This window comes from Malaclemys terrapin, chromosome 3 (genome assembly GCF_027887155.1).
Source record: "Malaclemys terrapin pileata isolate rMalTer1 chromosome 3, rMalTer1.hap1, whole genome shotgun sequence".
In the NCBI taxonomy this organism is placed as follows: Eukaryota; Metazoa; Chordata; order Testudines; family Emydidae; genus Malaclemys; species Malaclemys terrapin.
Genome location: NC_071507.1, coordinates 168337417 through 168351906, shown reverse-complemented (window position 1 = coordinate 168351906; position 14490 = coordinate 168337417). Strand labels below are relative to the sequence as shown.

At 40.0% G+C, this 14490-nt stretch overlaps 1 protein-coding gene across 4 annotated transcripts in view; it reads left to right on the top strand.

Moving 5' to 3' along the window:
* Positions 1-14490, top strand: part of ARHGEF10 (Rho guanine nucleotide exchange factor 10) — a 166557-nt gene that overhangs the window by 53814 nt on the left and 98253 nt on the right. For all 4 annotated transcript variants that reach the window (XM_054023863.1, XM_054023861.1, XM_054023864.1 and 1 more), the window contains exons 3-7: positions 8242-8412; positions 10165-10455; positions 11607-11673; positions 12241-12320; positions 14302-14358. In XM_054023863.1, coding sequence (XP_053879838.1) covers positions 8242-8412; positions 10165-10455; positions 11607-11673; positions 12241-12320; positions 14302-14358 — 666 coding nt within the window. The remainder of the gene's footprint in view (positions 1-8241; positions 8413-10164; positions 10456-11606; positions 11674-12240; positions 12321-14301; positions 14359-14490) is intronic.

Below are 14490 nucleotides of genomic sequence, written 5' to 3'. Positions count from 1 at the left end.
ATAATGCGTTAATTAAACTTGTGACTGAACTCCTTGGGAGAGAATTGTATGTCTCTGGCTCTATTTTACCAGCATTCTGCCATATGTTTCATGTCATAGTAGTCTCAGATGATGACTCAGCACATGTTCATTTTAAGAACACTTTGCTGCAGATTTGACAAAACGCAAAGAAGGTACCAATGTGAGATTTCTAAAGATAGCTACAGCACTCGACCCAAGGTTTAAGAATCTGAAGAACCTTCCAAAATCTTTTCAGGATGGGGTGTGGCGAATGCTTTTAGAAGTCGTAAAAGAACAACATTCTGATGCAGAAACTACAGAACCGGAACCACCAAAAACGAAAATCAACCTTCTGCTGGTGGCATCTGACTCAGATGATAAAAATGAACATGGGTCGGTCTGCACTGCTTTGGATTGTTATTGAGCAGAACTCATCATCAGCATACATGCATGTCCTCTGGAATGGTGGTTGAAGCATGAAGGGACATATGAATCTTTAGTGCATCTGCCATTTAAATATCTTGCAATGCTGGCTAGAACAGTGCCATGCGAACACCTGTTCTCACTTTCAGGTGACATTGTGAACAAGAAGCAGGCAGCATTATCTCCTGCAAATGTAAACAAACTTGTTTGCCTGAGCAATTGGCTGAACAAAAAATAGGACTGAGTGAACTTGTAGGCGCTAAAGTTTTACAGTTTTATTTTTGAATGCAGTTATTTTTTGTACATAATTCTACATTTGTAAGTTCAACTTCCATGATAAAGAGATTGCACTACAGTACTTGTATCAGGTGAATTGAAAAAATCATTCCTTTTGGTTTTTGCAATGCAAATATTTACAATGAAAATAAATATAAAGTGAGCACTGTATACTTTGTATTCTGTGTCATAATTGAAATCAATATATTTGAAAATGTAGAAAACATCCAAAAAGATTTAAGTAAATGGTATTCTATTATTGTTTAACAGTGCGGTTAATCACAATTAATGTTTTTAATCGCTTGACAGCCCTAAAAATTACAATCAAACAATCTCCTAGGAAAACATCACCACCTGTGCTCCCTAAACTTTTCTCTCTGTCCCCCAACAAGAAAAAGGAATCCTGAGTTCACTTTACATATCCTGTTATCGTTATATTTGTTGTATGTAGTTTAAGAAAATTCAGAATTACTGAATGGGCCTGGTACCAACTGGCAGCACCGCCAAAAGGAAACCGCTAAAGTTCATGTTAAATTTGGCTACTCACAACCAAGTCTCAATAAATATACTGTGTTTATTTCTGAGGCCTGTTCTGGAGAAAGTAACTTCATTAAATAATATATTGCACAAAACTGCTCATAATTATAAATAATTATAATATAATCATAACTAATGTGTGTCATGTTAAATGAAGGAATGTTATATTTTCTTATCTTGTAATTTTTATGTTCATACATGCACATAACATATAAAGGGACGCCAAAGGGACAAAGGTCAAATTTAGAACGACATGTTTGGAAATAAAATATGCTATTGCACTAGACAAATAGAAATGTCTTCATAATATTTTCAGACTTCACATGGAAATAGTTTTTGAACAAATAAACATTCCCTAGCTGTGTTTTTAAGTGTAGAATTGTGAATTCTATCAGAAAGTTAAACTGATTAGTCTATTCTTGTTGCTCAGGCTGAGGAAAAATATATGAAATACACATAAAATTAGTTCCCCACCCCCCAAACTTTTAATAAGCTAAGGTGTTGTTTGTCACATAGGGAAGGAAATTTTATACTGATGCCATATTAACTATGAGCATTTCAAAATCATGAATCAGGCCCTAAATCATCATGAAATTAGTTTAAGAATCACTACATTTAAAATAAAATATTTTGGGTCTTTTTATTTGCCTTGTGGTTATTTAGCTTCTGGGATCCCATTTTCAAGCTCTTCTCTGCAACCACAAGAGCTAAAAATCTACTTTTCTTTAAAAGAAAGCTGAGAGTCTCACCTCTTCGCAAGCTCTCAGGAGCTGGGGCTTTCTGAAATGCACTGGGTATTGCAAGAGAATTGACAGTACTGTAGGACCAGATTTGGTTCAGGATTGAATCTGGTTTCTGCCTTGATAAACCCTTGCACTGCATCCTAGTGGCAGAAATAAATTATATGCCTGTTTGTTTGTTTGTGTGTAGGGGATTATTGCAGCAGAAAAAGTTGGCATAACTGGCATGGTAAGAGGGGCCAGGATGGCTGAGGGATTTGCTAAGTCAGTACATTTCCCCCAGTGGAAGAGTGTCTTTGGAGCCTCGGTTCTAACAAAAAATCCAGAAGAGAGAGCAGCAGAAGTACAACTACCTGCCGTTCCTTGGTGTAGATCTTCCACTAGGGAGCAGAGGGCCAGGGATAATTTCCCTTCATAGATTTCACTTCAGCACTTTCTTTAACGTGATAGTGTCCCTTCAATACACTGCATTAAAATGAAATAGGCTTCAGGTTCAAAGTCTGGACCTGGAGATGAACTCTTCCAAAGTTTGGGAGTGTCTTGTGGCTGGAGATTTAGTGATCTATCATAGGCACACAGGCTACAACATTTGTATCTGAACTTGCTTTAAGTTTGAGGCTATTCAGAACCAGGGCTTGGGTTTATCTGTAACTATCTATTTTTAAACAGGTACACTGGTAACTTCTAGATTGCCTGAGTGAAGTTTAAGCAATATCAGAACAATCCCACCGATAAAATTATAAAATAATTAAATGGACAGGATTATGGAAAGAGTGGCACTGCCCTACTTGGGCAAATTCTTCCTACTTAATAAACAGAAATCTATATCTAAAGTTTGAAGAAAACAAATTGCTTTGCTAAGGATTATGAGAACTAATTTTGCGTCTTGTTATTGCATGTTGGGAAAAGAAAGGATCAGTGTATGAGGGAATATCCTCGGGCCTGAGTCTTCCTTTCCTTTTACTATTACTATTATGTTTCACAGTAGCATCTACAGACCTTCACCAAGATAAGGACCCTGTTGTGTTCCAAAGAGCTTACAAACTATAGAAAAGAGACACAAAAGAACTATTACCTTCATTTTGCAGATGAGTAACTGTGACAAAATGAGTTTAAGTGACTTGCTCAAGGTCACACCAGAAGTTTTTGGCAGACCCTGAAAATAAACCTAGATATCCTGAGTCCCAGTCTAGTGCCTAAGACTATTCTTTTTCTCTGGATGGGGTAAACTGGTGTAAGTTAGAGGGTTCTCACTCTTTTTCTGGTATATGCAATGTTATAGCCATGTCAGTCTCAGGATATTAGAGAGACAAAGTGGGTGAGGTAATATCTTTTATTGGGCCAACTTCTGTTTGTGAGAGAGAAAAGCTTTCCGGCTTACACAGACCTCTACTTCAGGTCTGTGTAAGCTCGAAAGCTTGTCTCTCTCACCCCAGAAGTTGGTCCTTCTCCGTCTATTTGATGACGACTTCTGGGTAATGGCCTTTGCTTAGCTAAGAAGCACAGAGACACAATTTTTTTTTCTTAAATAGTTTTAATCAAATTGAAACAATTATAAGAATACTTATTTTCAAAACCATATAAAGGTCAGGTGTGCTTTCTGTATAAATATAATTATGGGTTTCTATGTTGTGCTATAATATGCGTTTTTATGTTTCATCAAGTGAAACAATGTGCCTTCAGGATTAAAAGACTCAACTGAGTAACATTTTTATTACTTATTAGATTCAAGGGATCATTGGATGTTAAGGTTTAAAGCTATTCATGTTCATACAGAAGAAAGGAAGGAACATGACAGTGCCAAAAGATAGAATCTAGTTTTAAAATTTCCTGAAGGAGAATCACTGTTCCACAGAGTTAGTGTTTCTAAAATGTGTGTAGTATGATAAGGAGTGTTCTCTCTTTATTTCCCTGCTTAACTCCTCATTCCATCACTGGACTGGTGTGGGAGGAAGAGCTTCCACGGTTGGTGCTCTTCAAGTTCTGTGCAGAGGTCATTTCAGAAATGTGGTATGGAGCAATCAATATATTTAAAAAGCAGGGACTGGGGTAAAAATTGTGGTAGGCACTTTTGAAAAGTCCAAAGTAAGTTCGAAGCAGAAATCCCATTGAAAGTCAATGAGACTTATTCTTCTAACTCACTAAGGCTCTTTCGAACATTCTCCTCGGATTGGGTCATAATATTTACTTATATCACTTTCAGTCCCCCACCCTATTGCTCCTTCCACTTCATAATGTCTCAGATAAATTTTCTGGAGATGGCAGTTCTTGTCAGTGATACTGGGCTACATTCACAGACAACGGAGGTACGTGGCTGTAAAACTAGTGCATTAAACCTATTGTTTCCAGATGAATAAATCTAATCTTCTCTGTTTTCTGCCTTCTTTTTTCTGCTTCTTTTTTCCTCTTCTATTCAGTGGGCCAGATTTTCCACTGCCTGGCTCCATGTGTCACCATTTACCCTTGGGTAAAGTAGGTGTATAGTGCTACCAAATCAGAATTCTCTACTTATCAGAGGGAAAGGGGGACAATAGTACCATGGCCCTGAGCTCAGGCCCTCTCAAAACGTCTGTAACCTCTGTGTAAATAAAGAAATGGGAGGGGTAAGGTCCCAAGGCACATGATATTCCAAGGCCCTAAAGTTCTCTTCATGGGCCTGATCCACTCACACTTCTGCTAGTGTTTCACACCACATTGTTCAGGTGTAAACAAGATGCAAGACAGAGGAGAATCCGAATGAGATCATCAGGACCAGCTGTTAGATGCAGCAGGCGGTTCGATGGAGATCGGCAGGACTGGTAGCAATGCATATTAAGAGCTGTGGTGTGGCCAGTGGGTTATCAGCTGCACTTATCCACTGACCTGGCACCCTCACACACACACAAAAAAGTTTACTCAGACTGCACAGGAGTTGAGATTTGAGTTTTCCAATAACAAGTAAAGCACCTGAAAAAATTGAAAGCCATTTTCCCCCCTCCCATGAGCTGATAACTCAAAAATGGTCACCTAGGCCTAATCCAAAGCCCACAGAAGTCAGTGAAAGCCTTTCTATTGCCCTCAATAGACACTGTATCAGCCTCCTAGAATTTTATCAATTTGGGGGTGGCGGGGAGGGAATCACATTTGGTCAAATACAAATATGTAAAGGTTCAGCCCCAAAGGTAACTTTATACAATATATAAACACATGAAGAAAATGGCTTGAAATTAAGTGTCCTGTTGCCTCAACCATAAGATATGATAGTAAGCAGGCAACTTATACATTTTTGTTCCTTTAAAAAAAATGAGTCACCTTTTCCCCTCTAGAGAAGGACTGTGTGAAAGGTCTTGTTATTGTTGTACAATCATAAAATATGCTGTCTCAGCCTGAAGAAACTGAAGCTCTGGCAAGAATGTTTATAACCATGACAATCTAAACAGTTAAGAGCTGTGAATTGTGTGGGTTTTATAAGGATACTGAGCAAGTCCTAGCTAGTGAAGATGGTGATAAAATCATCACAACTCAGGAGATATAATAAACCCTGCAGGAGTTTGCTTTTACCTCATATTACCTCAAGAAAAAAATGGTAAAGTTTACTTCTCTTACACACTTAATATGTTGTTGAAAAATATGTACTTTAAAAATATATTATGGAATGTATCCTCCTGTTGCTGTGGAAAAGCCAGGGGAGGCGGTATGTGGGAACAGAGCAGAAAATCCACTCGTTATTACCTCCATCTCATAGGGGTTTCTGGCAGTTTTCTCCTCAAGAGGCATGGGGTTTGGGATGGTGTGTTATGCCAGGCACAGAGTGGGAAGGGGTAAGGTGTGTCTCAACCCTTTGTGTTCTGATGACCCACAAAAAAGGAGATTGGTGGAAGCAGGTACCACTGCTTGAGCAGGCTTCCTCTTTCTGCTGCTGTGTCCACCATTGCCCTGGCACATTGGCTCCGGTAGGAGCTGAGGCTGCCATTGACTAAGTTCTCTCAACTCAGGCAGTAAGAGCAACAGTGGGGGCTTTACAGTGGCAGAATTAAATCCTAAAGGGGTATCCATGATGCTGTTGTCACACAAGGATAGTGACACAGACAGCAGCTGGATCCCAGTTCCTGCCACAGAAACCCTGTTGAGCCCGGTCTCTGCCAAGAAGATAGAAGGGCCTATGCGGGGAACATCTTCTCCTTCTGCACTTCATCCCTCCCAGTTTTTCATGGACAGAGTCAAGGAGCTCACCCTGTCTGGTTGGTCACAGGAGAGGTAATTACATTGATTCAGTTGTTACTTTTACAAAGGTCAGGGTTTAGAAAAGTGGAGTGCTGTTGACCTACAGATTTGCTGACAGAATAGAGAGCATTTCACCCTAGGTCACTTGCTCAAAGCCAGCTCAGGCTGGTACTGAGCATAACTCAATACCATCTGATAGATATTTGATGGCCCATGTGAAGAGAGTTTCTGCTATTGTCATACTGGCAGTTTCAGCAGAGAAACCAAAGTTTGAGTGGGCAGATCTAAAATTAACATGGCACACATTAAATGGATTAAAAACTGAATAACTAATAGGTCTTAAAATGTAAATAGGGAACCATTATTGAGTGGGTGCGTTTTCAGTGGATTCTGTATGCTATTTAAGATTTTATCGGTGACCTACAAGAAAACATAAAGTCGTCTCTGATAAAGTTTGCAAATGACACAATTGGCGGGAGTGGTAAATAATGAAGAGAACAAGCCATTGATATAGAGCGATCTGGATCACTTGGTAAACTGGATGCAGGCAAACAATATGTGTTTTAATATGGCTAAATGTAAATATATTTACCCAGAAACAAAGAACAAAGGCCATACTTACAGGATGGACACTATTCTGGGAAGCAATGACTTTGAAAAGGTTTTTGGGGTATGTGGTGGATAATTAGCTGAACATGAGCTCTCACTGTGATGCTGTGGCCAAAAGAGCTAATGTGATCTGGGAGGCATAAAGTCTTGAGTAGGAGTAGAGAGGTTGTTTTATCTCTGTAGAATCTAGCCAGTGGTGTGACTGCTGCTGGAATACTATGTCCAGTTCTGATATCCACAATTCAAGAAAGATGTTGATAAATTGGAGAGATTTCAGAGAAAAGCCACAAGAATGATTAAAGGATTGGAAAACATGCTTTCGCATGATAGACTTAACGAGCTCAATCTATTTAGCTTAACAAAGAGAAGGTTAAGGGGTGACTTGATCACTGTTTATAGGTATCTACACAGGGAACAAATATTTAATAATGAGATGTTCAATCTATCAGAGAAAGGTATAGCACAATATGATGCTAGTTGTGGAAGCTGAAGCTAGACAAATTCAGACTGGAAATAAGGCATAATTTTTTAGCAGTTTTGAGTAATTAATCATTGGAACAATTTTCCAGGGTCATGGTGGATTTTTCCATCACTAACCATTTTAAAAATAAGATTGGATGTTTTTCTAAAAGCTATGCTCTAGGAATTATTTTGGGGGAGTTCTATGGCCTGTGTTATACAGGAGGTCAGATGATCACAATGACCCCTTCTGGCCTAGGACTTTGTGAATCTATAAGGAAAGTCTGCAGAAGAGAAGAATGAGGGGGGATTTGATAGCTGCTTTCAACTACCTGAAAGGGGGTTCCAAAGAGTATGGATCTAGACTGTTCTTAGTGGTATCTGATGACAGAACAAGTAATGGTCTCAAGTTGCAGTGGGGGAGGTTTAGGTTGGATATTAGGAAAAACTTTTTCACTAGGAGGATGGTGAAGCTCTGGAATGGGTTACCTAGGGAGGTGGTTGGATCTCCTTCCTTAGAGGTTTTTAAGGTCAGGCTTGACAAAGCCCTGGCTGGGATGATTTAGTTGGGAATTGGTCCTGCTTTGAGCATGGAGTTGGACTAGATGACCTCCTGAGGTCCCTTCCAACCCTGATATTCTATGATTCTATGAAAGAAGGGGTTTAAGTCACAAAGTTTAGATTTGGATCTGGATTCAGATCTGAACTTTTCCAAAGTTTTCAGAGGAAGCTGTTGAAGTTTATTCATAACAAGTGTTCTGGTTCTGGTTGGTCTCTATTAAAAATAGAAACACGTTGTATTATATATGTTTTTACTTGGCATGGTTTACATTAAAAAGATTACTAAGAACTTCATGGTCTTAGAAATATATCAAGGAGCACTGTTTTGTCCTAGAGAGCCTAAAATTCTAGGACCTAATTGTGCAACCCTCATTCACAACAGTGAGCACTTATCCCATTAAATCATAATAAAAAATGGTTCCTCTCTGCTCAGTTCTAGAAAATGAATTAAAAGGCTGTGGTACCAATGATGAAGAGGAGGAAGAAGGGGAACAATTTGATTTCGATAGTGGCGATGAAATACCAGAAGCAGACAGACAAGCACTTGTGCCACCTGCTTCAGACTCTGGGATTAATGCAGAACATGAAGACACTAACTCCACAGGTAAGCCTTTATATGGCTAATAGGCCAGGGGAGTACTGCTCAAGTAAGGATCAAGCCCCATGTTCATCAGATGCTTTTCATGCTGATAGAATTGCTGTAGTTCACAAAAATATTTCCATAAACGGAATGTGAAAGTGATTTAATTTATCCCAAATACTTTAGTTCCTTGTGGACTTAACAAGGAGAAAGGGTAGTTATTGTCCCTGACTGGATTCTTATTCCCCTGCTGCACTTAACCTAGGAACTGGTTTCCTCATCCCTGTCTTGTGCAGGAATCTGCTGTGATGGTAGGGTCTTTGTGACAATGATTATCTATGGATATCTCTAGGGAAGCTTCATAGGGTGTGTCTACATAGACGGTGGAAGTGAGCCTCCCAATGGGGCTCATACTAGCACTCTAAAAATAGCTGTGCAGACAGTGCTTTGAAGTTGTGGCTCACACTCTGAAGGCTAGAGAGTGGTGTGGGCGTCAGAGCCTGAGCCACTTCAAGGCGCTGTTTACACGACTATTTTCAGAGCACTAGCGTGAGCCCCATAGCCCAGGTCTAATGACCTGGGCTGTGAAGACGTAACTGTAGTGGCAACTTGGCAGCGGGGGGGCATGCTTCACTCAGCTTGGGCAACCTGGCATTGAGTGGATGTGCTCTTAAAAATAAATGGAGCATATTTTTGTGCCATATGAAACCATTTGTGTGAAAAGAAACCTTTCTTTGACTATTAGGAGCTGTGGACCTGTGTGTCTGTTAAGAGCATTCACCATGTCCATCCACTCTTAGACGTGATCTAACCACCAGGCTACAGAGTCACTCACCTAGGAGGTGGGAGAACCAGGATCCCATCCTCCCTGCTCCAATCACTCTTTCATTATTTGTCCAAAGTGGAACATCTTCAACAGGAGAGATTGAGGGAGCCCTGCATCAGACTGTCCCATTGCCCCATGGCTAGGGTACTCACCCAAGAGGTGGCAGAGCTCTGTTCAAATCTGTTCTCCTTGTCAGGTGGAGGGGGGACTTGAACCAGGAGTCTCCCCCCCATCCCAGGTGAATACCCTAACCACTGGGCTAAAAGGTACAAGGGACATCCCCTCCGCCCAATTTGTGTCAGTTCGCCATCTATAAATTGGCGATAATAGCATTATCACAACTCATGGGGTGCTGTGAGAATAAATACTTTAAAGATTCTGAGGTGCTCAGATACTACAGTGGCAGAAGCCATATAAATACTAGAGGACTATTTAGTGCAATATAAATTTCAGCTTGGAAAAGAGATGAATAAGGGGGGATATGATAGAGGTCTATAAAATCATAACTGGTGTGGAGAAAGTAAATAAGGAGGTGTTATTTACTCCTTCTCATAACTCAAGAACTTGGGATCACCAAATGAAATTAATAGGCAACAGGTTTAAACAAAAGGAAGTATTTTTTCACACAACACACAGTCAACCTGTGGAACTCCTTGCCAGAGGATGTTTTGAAGGCCAAGACTATACAGGGTTCAAAAAAGAACGGGATAAATTCATGAAGGATAGGTCCATGAATGGCTATTAGCCAGGATGGGCAGGGATGGTGCCACTAGCCTCTGTTTGCCAGAAGCTGGGACTGGGCGACAGGGGATGGATTAATTGATGTTTACCTCTGGAGCACCTGGCATTGACCACTGTCTGGGCTTGATGGACCTATAGTCTGAACCAGTATGGCTGTTCTTATGTTCTTATGATATAAACGAAAGCTTATGCTTCTTTTATTTGTCAAGGGGATGACAACATAGATAGAACTGAGAAAATACAAACAAAAGAATCCCGTGCAGATGGTGCTCCAACAAAAGTAAACCCATATTCAGTCATAAATATTTCACCAATACAAGAAAAGGATCATTCCTCATCACCAGAACCCAATCCTCAAGATGAAAATGCAAGCCCTAACTTATCTGGTGTATATTTGGTTCCGGTGCCCTGTGGCTATGCTGTACCATCCAATTTACCACTGATGCTGCCGGCATATTCCAGTCCTGTCATAATACGCAGTGTTTCTGTGGACGAAGAAGGTACAATATCTCTTGAATTTACTTTCTCTCTGGTAGCAACTAGTTAAACCCCTAGTTTAATTTCAGTGAACCATAATGCCCTCTCAGTTTTTATGTAGCACTCTTCCTTGAAATCTGTGGGGAACTCTGTAACAACTGAAAATCGTCTCCATCACAGAGTACGCAGCTGAACTTCGCTCTCAGTCATCTGAGAAGGATTTTTGTTTATTAAAGAGAAAGAAAATCCATGAAGGACTCTGTATTATTAGGAATGGGCCATTTAAGAAACTATTCAAGTGGGATTAGTGCACTTTGAGAGATGCGAGCAAACACACATTTTTTTTAAACAAAAAAACCCTTCTACGTAGTCAGTTTCTTTAAACCAGTGGTTCTCAACTATTAGTCAGTGGAGCAAGGACATGAAATTGGTCTCCCAGGTGAATGCCCTTACCACCAGAGTCATTCTTACTTTCTCTCTGTCAAGTATTTGATACCGAGTGGAATAATTTCACCTGGAGAGATTGAGAGAGACCCATAAAAGACTATTTGATAGGCTAGAGCAAAACGGGAGACCAAAGTTGACATCTCTTCTCCATCTCAGGTAAAGGGGAGGAACTGAACTCTGATCTATCTCATCCCAGGAGACTGCCCTTACCACTGGACTAAAAGCCATTTTGTGCATTTATGAAGTTTCCAGATTTTAAAAAAGCAGTTCATTTTGGGTTGAATGAACCATTTTGTTTTACTTGAAACAAACTTGTTGTCAATTATTTTTCAATTCACCCACATTTTCCTGAATTTTCAGACTTGGTTTGACCTGAACCAATTTTTTTAAAGTTTTTTTTTTTTTTTTTTGGAACTGCTAGCAAACTGAAAAACCAGTCATTCATCCAGCTCTGGGTTCTGTTAACAACTCTGCCACTGACTTGCGGTGTCCCTGTGCCTTAGTATCCCCATTGCCAAAATGGATATAACAACACCAAGAAGCTTAATTATTTTTGAGAGGTGTTCATAAACCACATTGAGATCTGTAGATAAAGGGCATTGTATAAGAGCAGATGATGATTAATAGTAGCAATACTATTAATTATTTGTTAGAAGCTAACATTTGAACCAAAAAAATGTTTTAGTCCTAGCATTCTAGTAACTGTGCTGTCTTCTACTCTTTTTAGTGGGTATGCAGTCAGTAACTGAAGATGGCAATAGTAATTCCTTGAGCTCAGAGGATCCCCCAAATAGGTAATTGGCAGCATTTATTTATCTCCAAATCCTTAATTTATGAGATGGTTTGTTGGTTACTTTTATATTTTTAGTTTTATTTTTTCTTGCCTGACATTCTCATTGCTGGGTTTTTAACAACTTCAGCTTTCATTGTGCTTTGTGGTGCCAGATCAATTCTGTTTGTGTACTAGCATCAGCACTGGGTGAACTCTTGCATATAAAATCATTACAAGTGGCCCTTTGACATCTGTGAAAGAGAGAGGTTTAATTTTATGCCTTACAGGGAGACTGCAAACACAAAGAATTGCTTTGGAAAATGAAGAATAAGTGATTTATTTATTTAAGCTAATATTGTCAACAATGGGTTGCTAAAGTTAAATTCTTAATTCCATATTAAGTCACTTAGATCTTAAAAATAAAAACCTAAAACTTACATATTAAGTCTGAATTAGCCAACAGTTTTCTAGTGCCTTTTAATTTCAGAATGCGAGGAAAAAGTTGAGTAGAACTTAGCTACTTATTGACATGGTTTAAAACGAACGTTGCAAGATTTTTAATTCATTTATTTTGTGGGGTTTTTTCAAGTGAAGATAACCAGGTCAGTAAAGAAGAAGATGCTCTAGCCAAATGGGTTGCAGATCCTGCAAACACATCGTGGATGGAAAGTAAGTGTCAATCAGTCACAGCAGTGTCACTGTGTCAGTAGGTGACTCAATGTCATCATCAGTCACAGCTTCATGCCTGGGAACATCTGCATTGTCTTTTCCTGCATTTTTCAAACATGTTCCAGAGCTAAATAACAACAATTAAAAAACACGCTTCTCCATTTTTAGTATAAGGGCCAAATTCTGTTCACAATAAGTGTTTGTTGAAGTAAGTGAAGTCATGTACCAGTAACTGGGGGGATAATTTGGCCCCATCTGATGGATATATATTGAGGAAGAAATTTGCTTATGACCTAATGATTCCATTAAGTCCTTGGTAGAGTCACTTGAGGCTGAAATTGGCATTATGCAAACAGGTCTATTTGCCACATCTGGCAATTGGATTCATCATGGAGAGGTTGAGAGTGAAGAACTCTGGGCAGGCTAAAGTGAATCCCTCTAAATCCTAATGTGGGAAACTGGCTCTTAGCTTGTTGAATGAGTCTGTGTCTCAGGGCAGGAAATTGAAAGAGGCTCTGTAGCTTAAAGAGGCATTCTCCCTGCCTGAGCTGTGTTATATAGCCAAAGAGATGGTGCCCACTGGTCTGGAAATGTCCCCCACATGGAAATTGGGAGGAGTGGGGAATTACTTCATCACTCCAACCTGTTTCTTAGTTTACCAACATAATCATTAAATTACTTCCAGACAGAGTCTGGGTCTTGAACAGTTATATCAGGGATTCTTGACAATGACCAGCGCCTGCAGTTTAGCACTCATGACAACCTTACAGTAACAATCCAGTTAGCTTGCACAAAGGAGGAGAAAACGTTTGGCCGATGAAACAGATTTCAGTCTCAAGCGCCCGAAAGGTTATAAATGATGAGGAAAAAATTGTTAAAAAAATTGTGATAAATACCATGGATAGTGTGTGTGCTAGACAGATCTAAAGTCACGCTAAAGGATGACTTTGTGTGGCCTGGGGATAGAGAGACTCTGTCCCAGGAAACCAAGAATCTCTTGATTTTCAGGGCCTGGTGTCCTGCCCAGACTGTTTAATGAAAGACAGTGTTTTGCCCTGATTTTTTGTAAACCTTGTAGCCTGGCCCCCTGAAGGAGCCATGGGCCAGTTGAGTCAGTGAAATTCACGGCAGGTTGGGGGAGCACATACATGCCAGGTCTGTCACGTTTGCCACCCTGCTGTGGATGAAGATTGTCAGTGAGCACCCCTCCCGCCAGCCTTGCCTTCCGATGGAGTCAGATTCCAGGCAGTTCTGTAAGTGGTGAGCCTATTGGCGGCCCAGCTGTACACAATTATGTCCGGCAGCTTCTGAGCCAGCTGGATTGTGTCAGGGGGTTGGGTGGGGTTGGAACTAAAAAGAGTAAGAAGAAAGCTTCTGAGCATGAATGAGACAGACAAAGAACTGAATACTGGTGGCACGCGGGGGAGAACATTGTAGTGTGGTGAATGTCAGGGAGAAGTGAAGAAACGGAAGAAATAAAACTTAAAAAATAGAGAAAGATGAGTGTGGGCTGCCTTTTCCTTCCTCCTCACTCCCCTTGTCCCACCCCAGACCCCAGCACAATAGGCTGTTTTTTCACCTTGTAAAGTCAGATCACCTTATCATCCTAGCTGCAGGGTTGGGTCTGGTGCAGGGATTTGGAATGAGAGAGTGCTGGGAGAGAGCAAGAAAGGAATTACAGAATATACAGGAGAGCCCCCAGAGTGCACTTCGCAGCTTAAATGAAATTCCTGCCAGATGTGGTGATGGCCACATGAGCCATCACTGTTATGGTTAATAATATCAATAATAATATTATTATTATACTTTATTTATGTTATTTGATTGAATAGAAGTACTGGCAAAATACTGATATTTCTATGTAAACAGAAAATAGGGTATGTCTCTATTATACACATATTTGCTGATAAGACTCAAAATCTTTGTTGGTCTGAGTCAAATCTAAAAAGCTTTTCCCACTGTTTTTCCTTTTTGTTATTAGACCCAGATGAAGTAATTTATGACGATGTGCCAAAAGAAGATTCAGACACTGAACCAGGTTTGAGTTTATGCGGTCACTTTGATGATGATGATTTAATACAATCACAGGTTTTATTTTAACGCACACATAAAACTATAATATGATCCAGGGGAATTTGTATCAGACAGACATATAGGTGTAAGTTTCATA